This window comes from Calonectris borealis, chromosome 1, assembly GCF_964195595.1.
Source record: "Calonectris borealis chromosome 1, bCalBor7.hap1.2, whole genome shotgun sequence".
Taxonomy (NCBI): Eukaryota; Metazoa; Chordata; class Aves; order Procellariiformes; family Procellariidae; genus Calonectris; species Calonectris borealis.
In genome coordinates, this window is record NC_134312.1 from 95,067,965 (window position 1) to 95,083,164 (window position 15,200).

The following is a 15,200-nucleotide window of genomic DNA, read 5'->3' on the forward strand; positions in this document are numbered from 1 at the left end:
ACACAAAAATACACTAAAAAAAAAGACATGAAAGGAAAAAAAGACTTGCTTATGCCTTGCAGGACAAGATGTGACATACAAAAACTCAGTTTGAAAACACTATTTAAAAACAGAGGAGAGATGTACAATTTCTGATACACAAAAAGCATTTTCTTGCAAAAGAGAAGGTAGAAGGATCCTGAAAGGATTAATAGAGACAAGAATTGCAGCATCATTGGAAAAGGCCCTGAAGTACATGACACTCAGCTGACAAAGTACAAGATTTCTCCAGTGCCACAAAAACACACTTCAGAATCACTTTCCACCACTTAGACTGAGACACCAATAAACACGGCCAGCACATCTGGGAACACACGATTCAACTGCATCTCAATGGGAAGGATTTGTCACTGTGGTTCATTACACATTTAACTTGCACTCGACTTCAGGTCTGTAGGCTTACCAGCCTGCTCATGTATTGCTTTGGTACCTCAGGGGCCAAAAAATACTGCCAAGCCACAGGACTGGTCTTGTACATCTGCCAATGTGAAAAAAGCTACCTCCATGAGCATCTCCACTCATTGTCACCAAGTGCCATATCCAATGCCTTAAGCAAATACAGCTTTTCATGTACGGCCGTTTCGTCTCTACATTTATGCTTCTCCCCAACGTAGGCCCAGAGAAGTAACAGTTCAGCTAAAAGCACAACCATATCTCTTGGGACAATTCCCGTCTTGCATTGTTACCAGATCTGCAAGAAATATCATTACCAAATTAGGTTGGCAGCACGGCCAGATGCCAAAGGCTGCCGGTGTTTTGAACCTTGAAGAAACATGCCGTGGTTCACCGAAAGCTGAGAAGAGGCATCGTTCTTAAAACCCTAATGTGACCTCAAAAGCAGCAGTAAAGCAGAGCACTCCCACTTCCAGGTGATGGCAATGTCAAGGTGTGGGCAGATGACAACCGGCTGCCTTGAAAGTCAGTGGTGAAGCAACCAATAGCTGCACCTTTGGACCAGGAAACCCTGGTGGGCAGCTGAACTGCAGTGCTGTCCTCTTGTGCCAGCCCAGGTGGAATTTGCCTCCTAAGAACGCTGTCATACTTGAATGCGTCAGAGAAAGCAAGACTCGCTACCAAAACACAAAGAAGCAGGGGAATGGCAGCTGAAGGCAAGGTGCGATAATATGTTCTCTCCGCAAGCTGTCACTCAGTCACCGCAGAAAATGCTTGTCAGCAATGGAAAAAGCGTGGGATCAAACAACAGAATCGCAGGACAAGTGTGGCGAATGCTTCGGCAAGCCAAGCTGCACCAACAAGTCTTTGTACTCTCCATGGAAGATGACAAGGATGCCAGGTGGTTTGGGGTGGGAGGCGTGATGGGGAGCAGGAGAGAAAGGGGAAAACGGAAGAAGAAGGGGGTTTGCTAGTTACCCATCATGGTTTGCTGGGTTGCCAGGGAAGAAGGTGTGGTGGACTTCAGCCTTGGTCTTCGAGTAGCTAAGATCAAACACAAAAACCACCTTGAGGTCCTCAGACAGGCTGTTGTCGCATGGGTGGTATCAAGACACAGCTATAAACAAAGAGACGTGGCCCTGCTTGGGGCAGGCTTCCATGTCACAGCATCACTCCCCGTAGTAGCACGATGCTATCTTTCAAGTGGCTTTGGTAGCCCAGGGTAACAGAGTAAACCTAGAAGTGGAACCCCAAAAAAGGCAGCAGAAAGCTTACAAATGGAGCGATTTCTAATAAGGAGCCCTAAAGGACCAACCGCATCATGGACCCACTTTTCAGGACATCGGAACATCTGAACAGGCTCATCGCATTGCCAAAGTAATCGACATAGGAAGGGAATCACTGGCTATTTACCCATCACAGTCCTTGTCGTTTCCAGTGAAGCAGACGAGGTGGATTCCAGGTCCGGTTTCTGGCTTGCTACAATCAGACACGGAAATGATCTTGAGATATCCACACAGTCTTGCCACAGCAGTACAAGCAGCACCGGTTCACAGCACCCCAAATGTCCGTATTTAGGGCAACACATGCCTTTTCCTGGCAGTATCTTGTGACTCAGTGACCAAATCAGCAGTTAACCATTGTGCCATGATGAAACTAACACAATACTCCTAGAAACTCAGTAGCTGAATGGCTCTCCATCAGCAGAATAATGACTAAATGACTACTTCATCAAAGCATTCCTTACATTTCTTTGAAAGATGCCAACAGTCATCGCAGACTGAACATGGGAGCCAGGAGACTTTGTATCAGAATTCAAGATGACATGTGGTACGTACCTCCCAAACGCAAGCAACTACAAATACTAAATACTTCCTTATTCCAACGTGAAAGAATAAACTGCACATTATCCTATCAATATTCAGTCATAACTCCAAGTCTCGTTAGAAGTTCAATACTTTTTGCAAAATGTATTTTCTTACTGTTGTTGTCACTATTATTATTACTATTTTTACAAAGAACAGACTATATAAGGCCTCACCATTCCCAGGAAAGGCCTCACCATTCCCCATGGCATCTGAAAATTCCCATTCTTCCTTTAGGTTAGTCTCTAAGCCAGTGAGTAACATGCCTATCAATCAAGCTTGAACTTCAGTGCTCAAGTTAGTGAAACGAAAGATGAAAAAATAACTGATGACCTGTAAGGAATCTATGAGACAGCTATACCACATCAATAGCAAGACTAAGAAGAAGTAAAATTATGTTTCTGCCATATTGGAATATTTCATTCTAGAAAGATTTTTCAAAATAAAAACTGCATCTACAGACACACAGGCATTGTGTGACAAATTCTTTTTGCCAGCTCTCCCTGCAAAAAGTGATTTTTCAAGTGATGGAAAAAAGTATAGGTTCAAACATCAGAATCACATCATGGCAAGTGTTTTTGCAAGCCAAAGTGCATTAACAAACCTAGATATTGCTCAAAGCAGATGAAAATTATGTCAGGTGATGGCAGGGGAAAAGAAAAAATGAAGATGATATATTTACCCTCCACTGTTCCTTGGCTTGCAAGGTAAGGAGTAGAAGATTTCAGCTTTGGTCTCTGAGTAACTAAGATTAAACCAGAAAACTGCCTTCAGATATTACAGATGAACAGTTTTTTTCAAAGCAGTGTCAGTACAGAGTTTTAAATTAATGAAGCCCATATTACATTCAGCTTTCTTACATAAATATTTGCATTCATTGCAGTATTATTCCATTTTTAAATCAGGGTGACCTAGCTGAGTTAATGTAGAATACAAACAGTTAACCTTTTAGTGAACTAGGCTTATAGAGCAGAAAATTATGAAGAGGGATTGAGAAGCTTAACAATTAAGTATCTCCTTATTATATTTTTTATATAAATGACTGACCATCTCACTGACATGTTTGGCATTGCCACTAACAGGAAAAAAAATCAAAAGGTTTTCACTAAATTATAAAAGAATGTTTTTCATATTTAATTATTGCCAAAATGATAGAAATTATGATGGAATCACTGTTTACCCATCACTGTCTTCGTGGTTTCCAGTGAAGGAAAAGATGTGGGCTCCACGACTGGTCTTGGGAGAACTAAGATTAGAGATGGAAACTATCTTGAGATGTTATGGCAGTCTCTCTACGCGTATGAAGGCATCACTTTAATCACATCTAAATAAATCAGTATTTAAACTGTGGTTTCTCAGGTATACTTTTCCTACCAAATAATTCATACATCAATTTTTTGTCACTCTGTATTACCAAAAAACCCCAGCCACGGGCTGAACACTGCTCCTAGTAGATAATAATGGCAGTCATGATGTTCCAGAACTGCTTTTTAATCGCAATAAATGACAGATCCCCAAATCCGTTTTCTAGCATCAAATAAATATTTTCAAACTATAAATTGAGAACTAGTCAACGAATATGTAGCCAGAACTTCAGCCCGCATCAAAGATACTGTCAAGTTTTGGAAATGACCACCTTATATTTAATCTGAATAACAATTAACTAGCTCTAATTACGATATTCTTCACCACCCTTAAAAATCTGAACTTTGGGGCTAAAAAGATATATGCCTGGAAAAAAAGGAAACTGCTTTTCTGCAGAAAAATGCATACAGGTGAACTTAATAAGGATTTCTATCAAGAGTTGAGCCAATTATTAGAAGAAAAATAACGTTTGCTTTCTTAACCAAAATCTGCAAGAATCTCTAATGGAACAGCATCTGCTTAATTTACAGGAGCAGGTTTTCATCCTGAAGAGGTATGAAGTACTTCGAACAGACAGAATCTCATAAGCACACTGTTAGACCAGCATGAGCTAAAAGACGAGTCACATTTGTTTTCCAGAAATTAGTGAGCAGATATGCAAATGACAACAGTGAAATGCAAAGATCATGATAAAAATCCCTTTACTTGTGTAAGAATATATTATTGAAAAAAAAAGAGAAGAGAGTTTCTGATAAAAGCGTAGAGCAAATTCTTAACACAAGCACAAGATAGGTCTGAGTAGTTACCTCAGAAAATGGAATCAAAATTTTGAAACTGCCATCACACTTGCAAGAACACATTATAGGAAAAGTGGAAGAGCACAAATTTGATGGACCAACAAAGAGAAAATTTCAAACATGGAATTCTTGTTCTGAAAGAACTCTGTTAGACTCCTCCAGTCCAAGCGAACAAAATCCTTCGAAAATCAATAAAAGTTTGTAGACTTGATTGACAGGGGAATAGATTGAAAGAGTTTCAGAAATTTCTCCCTTTCAATGATCCATTTGACTACATGATTCTCTGTGGCTCTCGGCCATTTACTGTCCTCTCCATCTTCATTTTGTTTGCTGAAAATGAGAATAACAAGAGCTCCACAAATATGTTTTCTGAATTACCTAGCCAATGTTTTCATCTTTACTAGCATTCAGTGGAAGAACTGATAAACACAGCAGTTAGGATGGCAAATATAAAACAGAGTACCTACTTGTCAGCGTACAGGGGAATACTATAGAACATTTGGAAATATCTATAGGGGTCTGCAGTAGAAGACAAGGTTCAGAGTATACCAAAAGAAGAAAAGGAGGGTTCCTGTGTTCAGCATTAAATTTGTCCTATAGAGGAAGAAAAATATTAAAGAAACTGGCTTGATTCTTTAGGATACATGCAGAAGGCCGACAAACCTTTCATCTCCCCAAATAAACATTTATTTCTTTTTTCTCCTAGGCATATTTGGACTGCCAAGTCTTGAACTATTTAAAAAAAAATGAACTTGGGTTTGCAATGTCCTTTGTGCTATCTATCTTTCATCTCCCTAATAAGAATTTTGTCACTACAACGTAGCTTAAGAGTCCTCTTTCATGAGAAATATACTTGAATATTCTACACAATGGCAGTATTTTCAACTTGAACAACTTTTTAACTGTTCTAAAAAGACAAGTGAACACGAACAGTCAATAGAAAGTAAATCTACAAAGAGAATTCCCTACACAGATCACACACACCCCCCGCAACATTGTAACTGATCAGGAAGATGTCTCAAATACCAATAACCACAAAAATTCACTATAGTAATAACAAAGTAAATATAAAATAAAAAGCAGTATACCTTCAAGCAATACAGTAGTTATCTGTATCAGGAAACTCTGCATATAATGGAGAAGTCAAAGTCTGATTACCAACCTCACAGTATTTCACAGGCACAGAAGTACCGAGGACGTTAGACTGTAAAATTCTACTATATTAAGTAATACATAGTTGGTCAACGGCAATGATGGGTAATAGTACCAATTAGTATTGCAAAAGTGAACTAAGAATTAAAAAAAAAAATCATAATCCAGCATTGTAAACATTATATACATTGCCTTAAATGAAAGTAGTACCTGATGCAGAATTTTTATCTTGCAAAGATAAATCCTTATCCCCAAAGTAAGGAAAATTAAACGAACATTTCACCAAAAGCACACTGGGAACTCTTCTGATAATTCCTCCAAGTCAAGAACACTCAGTTTGCAAGAAATGTCATTATCAGGTTGGATTGATGGTATTTCCGAGACTCCAGATGCTTTAGACATGAATTGTGAAACTATCTGTGTTTCATTAAGAGCTGAAAAGAAAATCTGGATTTAAAATGCTGAGGAATTTCACTGTTGCTGGGATAGCACAACACACTGCCCAGCACAAGTTGTGCTGTTCAAGATGATGTAACTGCAAACACAAGCAAGACATTGAATACTTACAAGTCCTCTCTGTATTATGTGAATAAAGGGAAAAATATGCAGCCCAATATGGTGGCAACAGGATCCAATATCTGATGCTAGACAGAACTCCTAAGACACTTCTTCTTTTACACTTTCTGGAATTTAATTTGCACCAACAGAAAAAGGAAATTGTTACAAGTTGGTGTAAAAGACCGGTCCTTTAGCACTTTGTACCAAAAGTGCTTTCTAGCTGCTGATCAAGAAGTGATTGACACAAAAGAGTTCTTTAACAGGCTTGCCGTTTAGACTTAAAAGCAAACATGTCTGAAGGTGTTCACAGCAGAAGAAAGGAAGCAAGTGGCAATGTGATGGAAACTAAAATGGAATCCCATATTGCTTACCAATCACTCTTTGTCTGGTTTCCAAAAAGGATGAGAAGTAGACTTGAGGACTAGTCCCTATGTAGTTAAATCAAATATGAAAGTCATCTTGAAATAGGCAGTCTCTGCACAAGTGATAACAATGTGGCTTTAAAGGAAAAAAAAGTAGTCTAGATTGAAAGTAAGTCAGTATTGTTCATTACCTGAATAACCACATTAGGTTTTTGGGTTGTGTAGCTCCATAGAGCACAATAAATGTGAAATCATTAATCAGTCTTTGAGAAATGAGGAAGAGTTCAAGCAGGCTTGAAGAACCTCGGCAAGTAAACATTTGCTAAAAACAACTAATAAACAAGTGACCAACTAAGCAACAGGTTTTTAAGAGAGATCATTAAGGTGACTAAGAGAGCCACTCCAGAGGAAATAACATGTAAGCAAGTATTTCACTGCAGTCTTCATCATGTGGCTGGACTTCCTCGCCTTCCTTTAGTTGAAAGATCCTTCTATTCACTCTCTTCTCTCTGTCTTCCTCCCCTCCCCAACGCAAAACTAAAAATCAGAATTCCTTAGGTTATTCCAAGGAAGTCCTTTAAATACAAGCAACTGTACATGCTAATGGTTCTCATCTTATACCAAACCTATGCCTAGAATATGTTAATTAAATGTTATTATCATATTTAATCACGTTTTTAACTCTCCTCCAAATCTGGGAATTATCTTTGCATGGAAATGTTTATGAATTCCAGACTAGATCAGACATGATTTTCTCCATTCTCCCAAACATTGTGAGTGTTGGGAAATCGATCCCTCTGGTTTGAAAAGAGTGCAGTATAACTTTCTTTATAGGCAAAGCATGCAGAATAAAGAATTGAACTCGGATGTGCTGTTATATCAATATGCAGAAAACCATTACTGAAACTTTTTGTTAAGGCACTTGATCATAAGTTATTGGTCAGTATGGAAGATGCATTAATGATAAAGACTGATTAATACCTCTGAAAAATAAATGCATAAAACTTAACTCATCTCCATTTCTTGATTTTAAGAATGTTTAGTTACAAGCTTTGCCATTAACCTGCGATTACAGGCAATTGGACAGTTATTAGAAGTTTCCTGTCAAATATCCATTTAGTCCACTTTTTACTGCAAGGGAGTTCTGGCAACAGATTCTGGCAAATAGATTTTGGATGGAATTGTCATTATTGAAAGGAAATGAAATATTTCTTCATGCAGGGACAGTAAAACAAGCAGAACCTTGAGCATTGATAGAACTGCATTTGTTCAGTGTCATTTTGTAAGGCATTGGTAAGTTTTAGTTTATTTTCTGAACACAGGAAGTAGAAGAATCCTAAAGAATAAATGGCAAGGAAGAACAGGAAAACTATATACTTTAGATTATTATATATTAATAAGTGTGAGCAATTTAAATGTCAAGAAAATACCATACTTCAACCAGTTTAAATTTACCGGGGTCTGGTATAACAGGTTTCAAGGGTGTTTGAAAGCATCACATCTACCATAGACACACCAGCTCAAAATCAATTTGTTGCAAATATTTTCTTTAATTACAATGTTGTGCAGTTTAGTTTAAAAAGTTGTACTCAGGCGATACAGCAATATATGTGATAAGCATGCTTTTATTTCTGTTAGCCTTGGACCTATGCTGTCTCACTTACTGGCAGCAAAATGTCTAACTAGGATAACTGCTTTAAATATATTCAAATGAAAGGACTTAAGGGTCCATTCCCCACTATTCTGAAGCCTACATATTCATTGCTATTGATCCTGTTATATCTGTGGGACTTACTCAACACTTTCAACCATTAGAATAGTTTTATTCAGTGATTTAAACAAGCTTATATTAATTTTCACTCTTACCTATCTGCAGTATTTGCAACTTAAAAAGAGAAAGCTACTATATGTAACAAGACGTGCCAAAGCCTATTATCACCAAGCACAGCAATACAGACTTGTAAATATATTAGGAATTTAGAGTATTTACTGTTTTAAAGCATCATACAAAATTTCCTAATTTAGCCTGGTATTTGAGAGAGCAAATTAATTATGACCGTTCTGTAGTTATTCTGATTCACATGAAACTTAACCAACAATATACCAAAAGTATGATGAAATCTCTGTGAAAATTTCTATTTAAAATCACGTTTTCAAACATTACCAAGTACAGCTGACGGCATTTCTTGGATGCCAGATGTTTCAGGTCTTGAAGAAATGTGCTGCTTTTCATCAAAAGCTGAAAGAAAATCTGGAGTTAAAATGAGAAGTGACTTCAAAGCCACAGTATTTGGACAGCAGCTGTTGGGCAGTTCAAGACAACACTGATATGAGATCAAGCAAGATGGCAGCAGCTTTAAAGATCAGCTGTGAAATGAGGTTTTACATAAACACTGAAGCTGGTGTGAAATAAAGTAGGGTCGATTCTGGTATCTCATGCTAGGCAGAATTCTTCTCACTGGCCTCTTTTTTAAAGTACTTATTCTTTGAAAGCAATTTGCAACTACCAGAAGAAAATTAAAGGCAATATATGCTAGCAGGGGTCTTTTTGTAGACTGTTATTTAGTTAGTGTGATAAATTATTTTTCAGCTTTGATTATAGAGAAATGGTTGAGTTGAGGGGAGGGAAAAAGAGGGAAAAAAAAAAAAGCCTAGCATCAAGTAGTCTTCAAAGCAATGTGTCTGAATGAATCTTGGCACTGTCCACAGGCAATGGAAGTGAAGACAAGGGATGGAAAAGCTAATGGAATTATATGCTATTTACCCAACATGCTCCCTCTGGTTTCCACGGAGGGATGAGATGTGAATTTCAGGCCTGGTCCCTGGGTAGCTAAGATCAAATACAAAAACAATCTTAAACAATGAGTGAGACCAGTCTTTAGATAAGGTGATCTTTGGCCCTTTATTAGCAGGTCCGAAAGGTCTAAATTTATTTTAGATTTCTTGTATACACACTTCTAATTGATATTTGCGGTAGCCTACTCTGTTCTTTGTCTTGTGTTGTGTTTTTTTTTTTTAATACATAACTTCTAATTTTGAGACATTTACTACAAGGCCAGCTGTCTGCATCTGATTTTAAAATTCTAGCCAATAGCAACAGCTGACAGCAAATCCCTTCTTCCCTACACTTTAGTTTGGATGCTCGAGATAAATTTTTTAAATAAGGAGCTGCAAATGCCTAATGCTATTTTGATACAGCATGCCTTCACATTAGAAATTAGGCATAAAGTTATGAATCAGGGCTTAATTCAACCTAAAGACATCACTTTATGCACACAAGTTGGAAAACGTATACATCCAGCATGGAAAAAAGCCTCTAGATGATCTTTTTAGGCACAAAATAAATTAATAGCTAAGTTACACGAAACATTGTTTTGTCTGCACACAAAAGCTTACTACTAAACTAGAAACTTTATCATTTAGTTTATAAACACACCTGATGCAATGTGGGATACACATTAAATCTAGCTAGCCTGCATTTTTAAAAGTCATGTGGGATTGGTTCACTGCATAACAAAAGCATGTGGTATCAACCTAAAGCAGTATCACAAAATCAGTGAAACACAGCATAATTGAGGTTGGAAGGGGCATCCAGTATGCCAGATGCTGAAAAAAATGCCATCAAATGAACATTCACAGAGCAAACAACTTGAAATAGCACGAAGTTCTACAAAATTTTCAGCTTTAGGAAGAAACAAACCATTGCATTCACAGAGACAGGAAAATTGTCAGAATTGTGAATATTAACCTAACCACCCTATATGTGTTCTGTAAAACATAAACTGTTGAGAGGCTTTAGAATTTCTCCTAAAATAAAATAAAAGAGGCTGAAGAGTAAGTTTTCACAACCAGAAGCCAGTAAAAGAAAATATATTGGTGCTTGTCTGAGAAATTATCATATTAGACATTAAGAAAACATAATAATAATTTACCCAGTTCCACTTTACTTGAGTCAAATATAACAGGTTGCAAAGCTATTTGAAGAGTTACTGTAAAAATACCAAACCAAACAAATACCACGTTCAGCTTGAACCTGTCAAATCACCCTTTATCACAATAAAAATTTCTGTAATTGTAATTTTGAAGCAAAAGATATTTTAGGGAAATCACACTGCACAAATAGAGTATTATGGGTGACAAAAGTACTGTTATTTATTTATTTATTTAGAATAACTGTCACTGGTGGTTGCTGGTAGTTATACTGATTTCAGGAAATCTGTTGATATGGCACTTTTTCAAAATCAGGACAGCTGAATTGGGGCAGGGATCAATATTGATGTAAATCAGTAATTATAGTATGAGTAAATTAATTTTCAATCAAAGTACAAATAAACAATGATAATCTGAGTCATCTCTATCCTTAAAACTTCCAGAAAAATTATAATTTGTGTGTAATATGAAATTACCAAAAAACTAACATATAACTGTCATACTCCACTATTCTGTGTCATGATAATCCTAAAAGCCTATTATTTCAACATTGTTATCCCAAATGCAGCAATGTACCACCTTCTTCCTGCAATAATATTAACCCCAAGGTAAAGAAATGTAAATTACCAATACAACCAAAAGAGTAAGGACATTTCTTGTGAGAATTCCTAACACTAACAAAATTTTCAAGAAATGTCATTACCAGATTTTGTTGATGGCATTTCTGGAATGGCAAACATTGTGGATCTTGAAGAAATAGGCTGTGTTTCATCAGAAGCTGAAAAGAGAATCTGAGTTTTAAAAATTGCAGTGGCATCAAAGCCACTAAAATACCACATTACCTAGCTGGCAGAAGCTGTTCTGTAAAAGGAAACAATGATACAAATAAAAATCAAGACAGTAAATGGCCTGAGAGTCAGCTGTAGGATGACTGACAGAACAACCAAGCTGATGTCTCCTATGGTATGGATACAACATGAGTTCGATCAGAGTGGTATTCTCATACCTATTACATTTCCAAGACACAGAATTTGTATCCTTTCAAAGAGCTTAGGTAAAGTAAATTTCAAATGAGAACTAAACCTACATAAAATTGCTTACAGTAATATAAGAGTATGTTCCTCAGTTATTCACTCTGAGCAGAATGCTTTCTACTTGCCAATAAAAAGAAATAGTTGACATGAAATATTGCACAAGAAACCCGAGAGACACATTTTGTTTACAGATAATGACTTCTGGTCTTGCTACAGTCCAGGGCAGTGATGAGAAAGTGGAAACTATAATGCAAGTATGTGCTATTTACCTATTGCTACACATCTGGTTACCAGGTAAGAAAGAGATGTTGATCAAAGCTGGTCTCTGGGAAGCTAACAAAACAGCTAACAAAACAGAAAAAGTCTTGAGATACTGAGGCAGATAGTCTTCACCCAGGTGGTATCAAAACACTTTCCTGAACATACCAGCAAATTCATATTTCGCCCAGGGATTGGATTTTCCCTGCAACTGCCACAAAGTTACTTTGATATAAACAGGATTACTGAGAAAGACCATCCTCCAGTGGAAAATGGCTTAAAAGCATCTTTATGTTTTTATGACAATATTTTACTGAAAACACAAATGCAAAAAAATCAGATTCTATCAGGTGGTCACTAAGACCATCATTTCTGTTAGAAAAATTGTGCAGCCAGCATGAAAGAAACATGGTCTATTTCTATGGGCAGTGGTATATGAAAAACTGAAGAGTAGATGCTCTTGATGTTAAGAACACTCATGACTGATTAAAGTCAAAGGACAAGTAATAAGAAATCTAAGTAGCCCGATTCTTTGCATCAAGAGAGAATGCTGTGGTACTTCTGAGAGAACATGCTGCAGAAAGCAGTAAAGCCATACTTGACTAGCTGCTAAAAGTTTTCCATCTAATGAAGATAGTTTAATTTGATTGAAATGACCTTGGATAAAATAGAATTCTCAACATTAAAAAAATACTGCATTCACACAGAGGCAGGATAACTGTCAGTACCACCCATGGAGTATTAACACAGCTGCATCATGTTTCCGTTCAGTCCGAATTCTGTAACAGATAAAAGCTAACACTTTTCTAAATTTATCTGTGATGAGAAACTAAAAGAACACGGGCTAAAATTTAACAAGTAACACTAGGGAAAACATAGATAGTGTATGTGTGTTGTAACAAGCTAATCTCCAGATGACAAAAAACGTTGATGATCATTTACCCAATTCCACTTCACTGTTGTCAGATGTAACAGGTTTGAAAGGCACTTGAATAGTTATTGTAATAGAGAAATATGTCATTTTCGTGTGTTAGGATTTTAGATCACATTGCCTCTCACAAATACATTGCTAACAAATTCACTTTTTCTGTAACTGTGTTTACTAAGTTGTACTTAACCAATACAGCCACAAATGTAAGGAGGTGTCCATTTAGTAAGTTTTAGAATTACTAAAATGAAAAATCATCAACACTGAGCTGGAGTGTATAACTTGAAAGGACTTAAAAAAAATATATACAGCTGTTTTACACTGAAGACTTCAAGGTCTGAATCACCACTGCTTTGTACTTTGGGCAGCTACTCATCCCTGCACACAGTGGATAACTAACTCAACTGATTTCAGAGCAATTCAGCCACCTGTTCTACTAATTCTACACCAACAAAATAAGAGTACAAAAGTGCAAATGAGTGGAAAACCCAGGCCTGAATTAATTTTACATTATTTGAGATTTATATTCTACTTTAAACATCCTGACCAGAGAAACACAGCCTTACTATTCTCGAAGTATTTTACAGTTTATACCACCCAGCACTTTTGAACCTGTGCGCTTAAAATTAAGGACCAAATCCTTCCTGAGAGTACTAATATTGTGTCTGTACGTTTAGTAAATGTAGAGCATCCACAGTCCTATGTTTCCATACAACCTGTGCGTGTTCAACAATTCTATAAAGGTATTTCAATCAGGTCATAAGACATGCATCTGACACACAAGCATTGTATAGCACTTCTGTAAGTGCATTCAAAAAGATTAATGCTCATTGCCCTTACAGTACTGAACACCACTTGCAAACACATCACGAGGAAATGAAGAAGTTGCTTCAACTAATTTTTCACTCAGAAGCCAGCTTTATATATGCTTGCTTTGTTGTCTCAGCATAGTATATTGCAGAATCAAGCCAAGTGATTTTAAGTTGGTCCCCAGAAAGATAATGATGTTTGATATAATGATGTAATAAAATATCGCTTGCTTAAATCATCCTAGCATGAACAGAAAACACAGCTGAGAACCTCATAGCAACACTCTACTTTTTTTTTATGACCACATTCTGGGAAAAATCTCATGCTCAAATACAAATGCATATATTCTGCCTAAAAAACCTATGTTCTCCATAAATACACGGGGAGAAATAATAAATTATTAGCAGAAATAACTGTAAAAATAATTTTTAATATTAAAATGCTGTAGCGCAGCAGTCTTTTGAATATTAAAGACTACTTTAAAAAGTTGTAAAAGGAAACAAATGTTCAACCAACAAATCTCTTTAAAAAGTGCCTACTAGCTAAAGACAAAACATTCCCTCCCCGAAGGATAATTGTTATACTGACAACCCAAATTCATCAAAGCTTGACAATTTCCTCTCATCTGCTAAATTCTGCCCCACTCTCCCCCGTCAGAATCCTTCAGTAATACGATACTATCCTGAAATAGCCAGATCATATCAGGATCCCTTATTTGAGGCTAGAACTGCTAGACACTGGCAATTATTACAAATAACATGAAGCCTTAATGAACAAATGAAAGACCATTGCAGGCAACATTAAAAAGCCAGGACAAATAACAAACATTGGAATAGTACTACTTAAATATCAAGAAAGATCAAGGATTGGAAAGAAAACAAATGCCATTTACCAGTCTCTCGCTCTGACATTTTTGCAGATGTAGATGTTTGGGGAGTGGAAGTAACATGAAGAAAGTCATGTAAGGCTGAAAAAAAAATTGTGGCTTATTATTTAAAAGATACATGAACCATCACACCATGGCATCATCTGCAACCATGGACTCGATGGTTTAGTGTCCGAACAATAAGGAACTGAAGAAACATAAAAACATATTCTGCAAAATAAGCAAGATTTTAAAAAGAAAGAGGTTAATATGCAAAGATGAGTAAAAACACATAAATATAACGCAAAAAATGAAATGGAACGTCACAAGTAGAATGGAAAACAATTCCCATGAGATTAGTAGGAATGTAAGACTGAAAAAGCTCAAGAACACTGGGCAAAGGGAGGCAAAGAGAAAGTAAATTTACAAGATGATGATACTGAAACAAATCCAGTTAAAAAATTTGGCAAAAATAAAAGAATGTAAAAAGTGATCCAGATAACATCAACAGACAGGGAAAGAGAAGGAAATATCCATAGCCCAGCCAAATTTATATGTTTTGTTATAATTACAAGTATCTGACTTCTCCACTGTAAAAAACGAGAAAGCTAAGAAAAGTCCTTTAAGTGATGCAAAGCAAGAAATGTAACTTCCCTGGAAAATACCCTGAAGTGCATGACATAACTCAGCTGATATGAAAGCAAGACTGCTACAGACAAAAGTGCCACAATAACATTGCAAGACACTTAATATGGTTCATTACACATTTAACTTGCACTCGACTTCAGGTCTGTAGGCTTACCAGCCTGCTCATGTATTGCTTTGGTACCTCAGGGGCCAAAAA

At 36.7% G+C, this 15,200-nt stretch overlaps 1 protein-coding gene across 1 annotated transcript in view; it reads right to left on the reverse strand.

Annotated features, from left to right (window-relative positions):
- The window catches only part of ABI3BP (ABI family member 3 binding protein), a 169,444-nt gene that overhangs the window by 72,884 nt on the left and 81,360 nt on the right, over positions 1 to 15,200 (reverse strand). Inside the window, 8 exon segments of the mRNA XM_075168065.1 lie at positions 1,411 to 1,476; positions 1,846 to 1,911; positions 8,696 to 8,770; positions 9,296 to 9,361; positions 11,165 to 11,239; positions 12,696 to 12,740; positions 14,318 to 14,329; positions 14,384 to 14,458. Of these exon segments, the coding sequence (XP_075024166.1) occupies positions 1,411 to 1,476; positions 1,846 to 1,911; positions 8,696 to 8,770; positions 9,296 to 9,361; positions 11,165 to 11,239; positions 12,696 to 12,740; positions 14,318 to 14,329; positions 14,384 to 14,458 (480 nt within the window).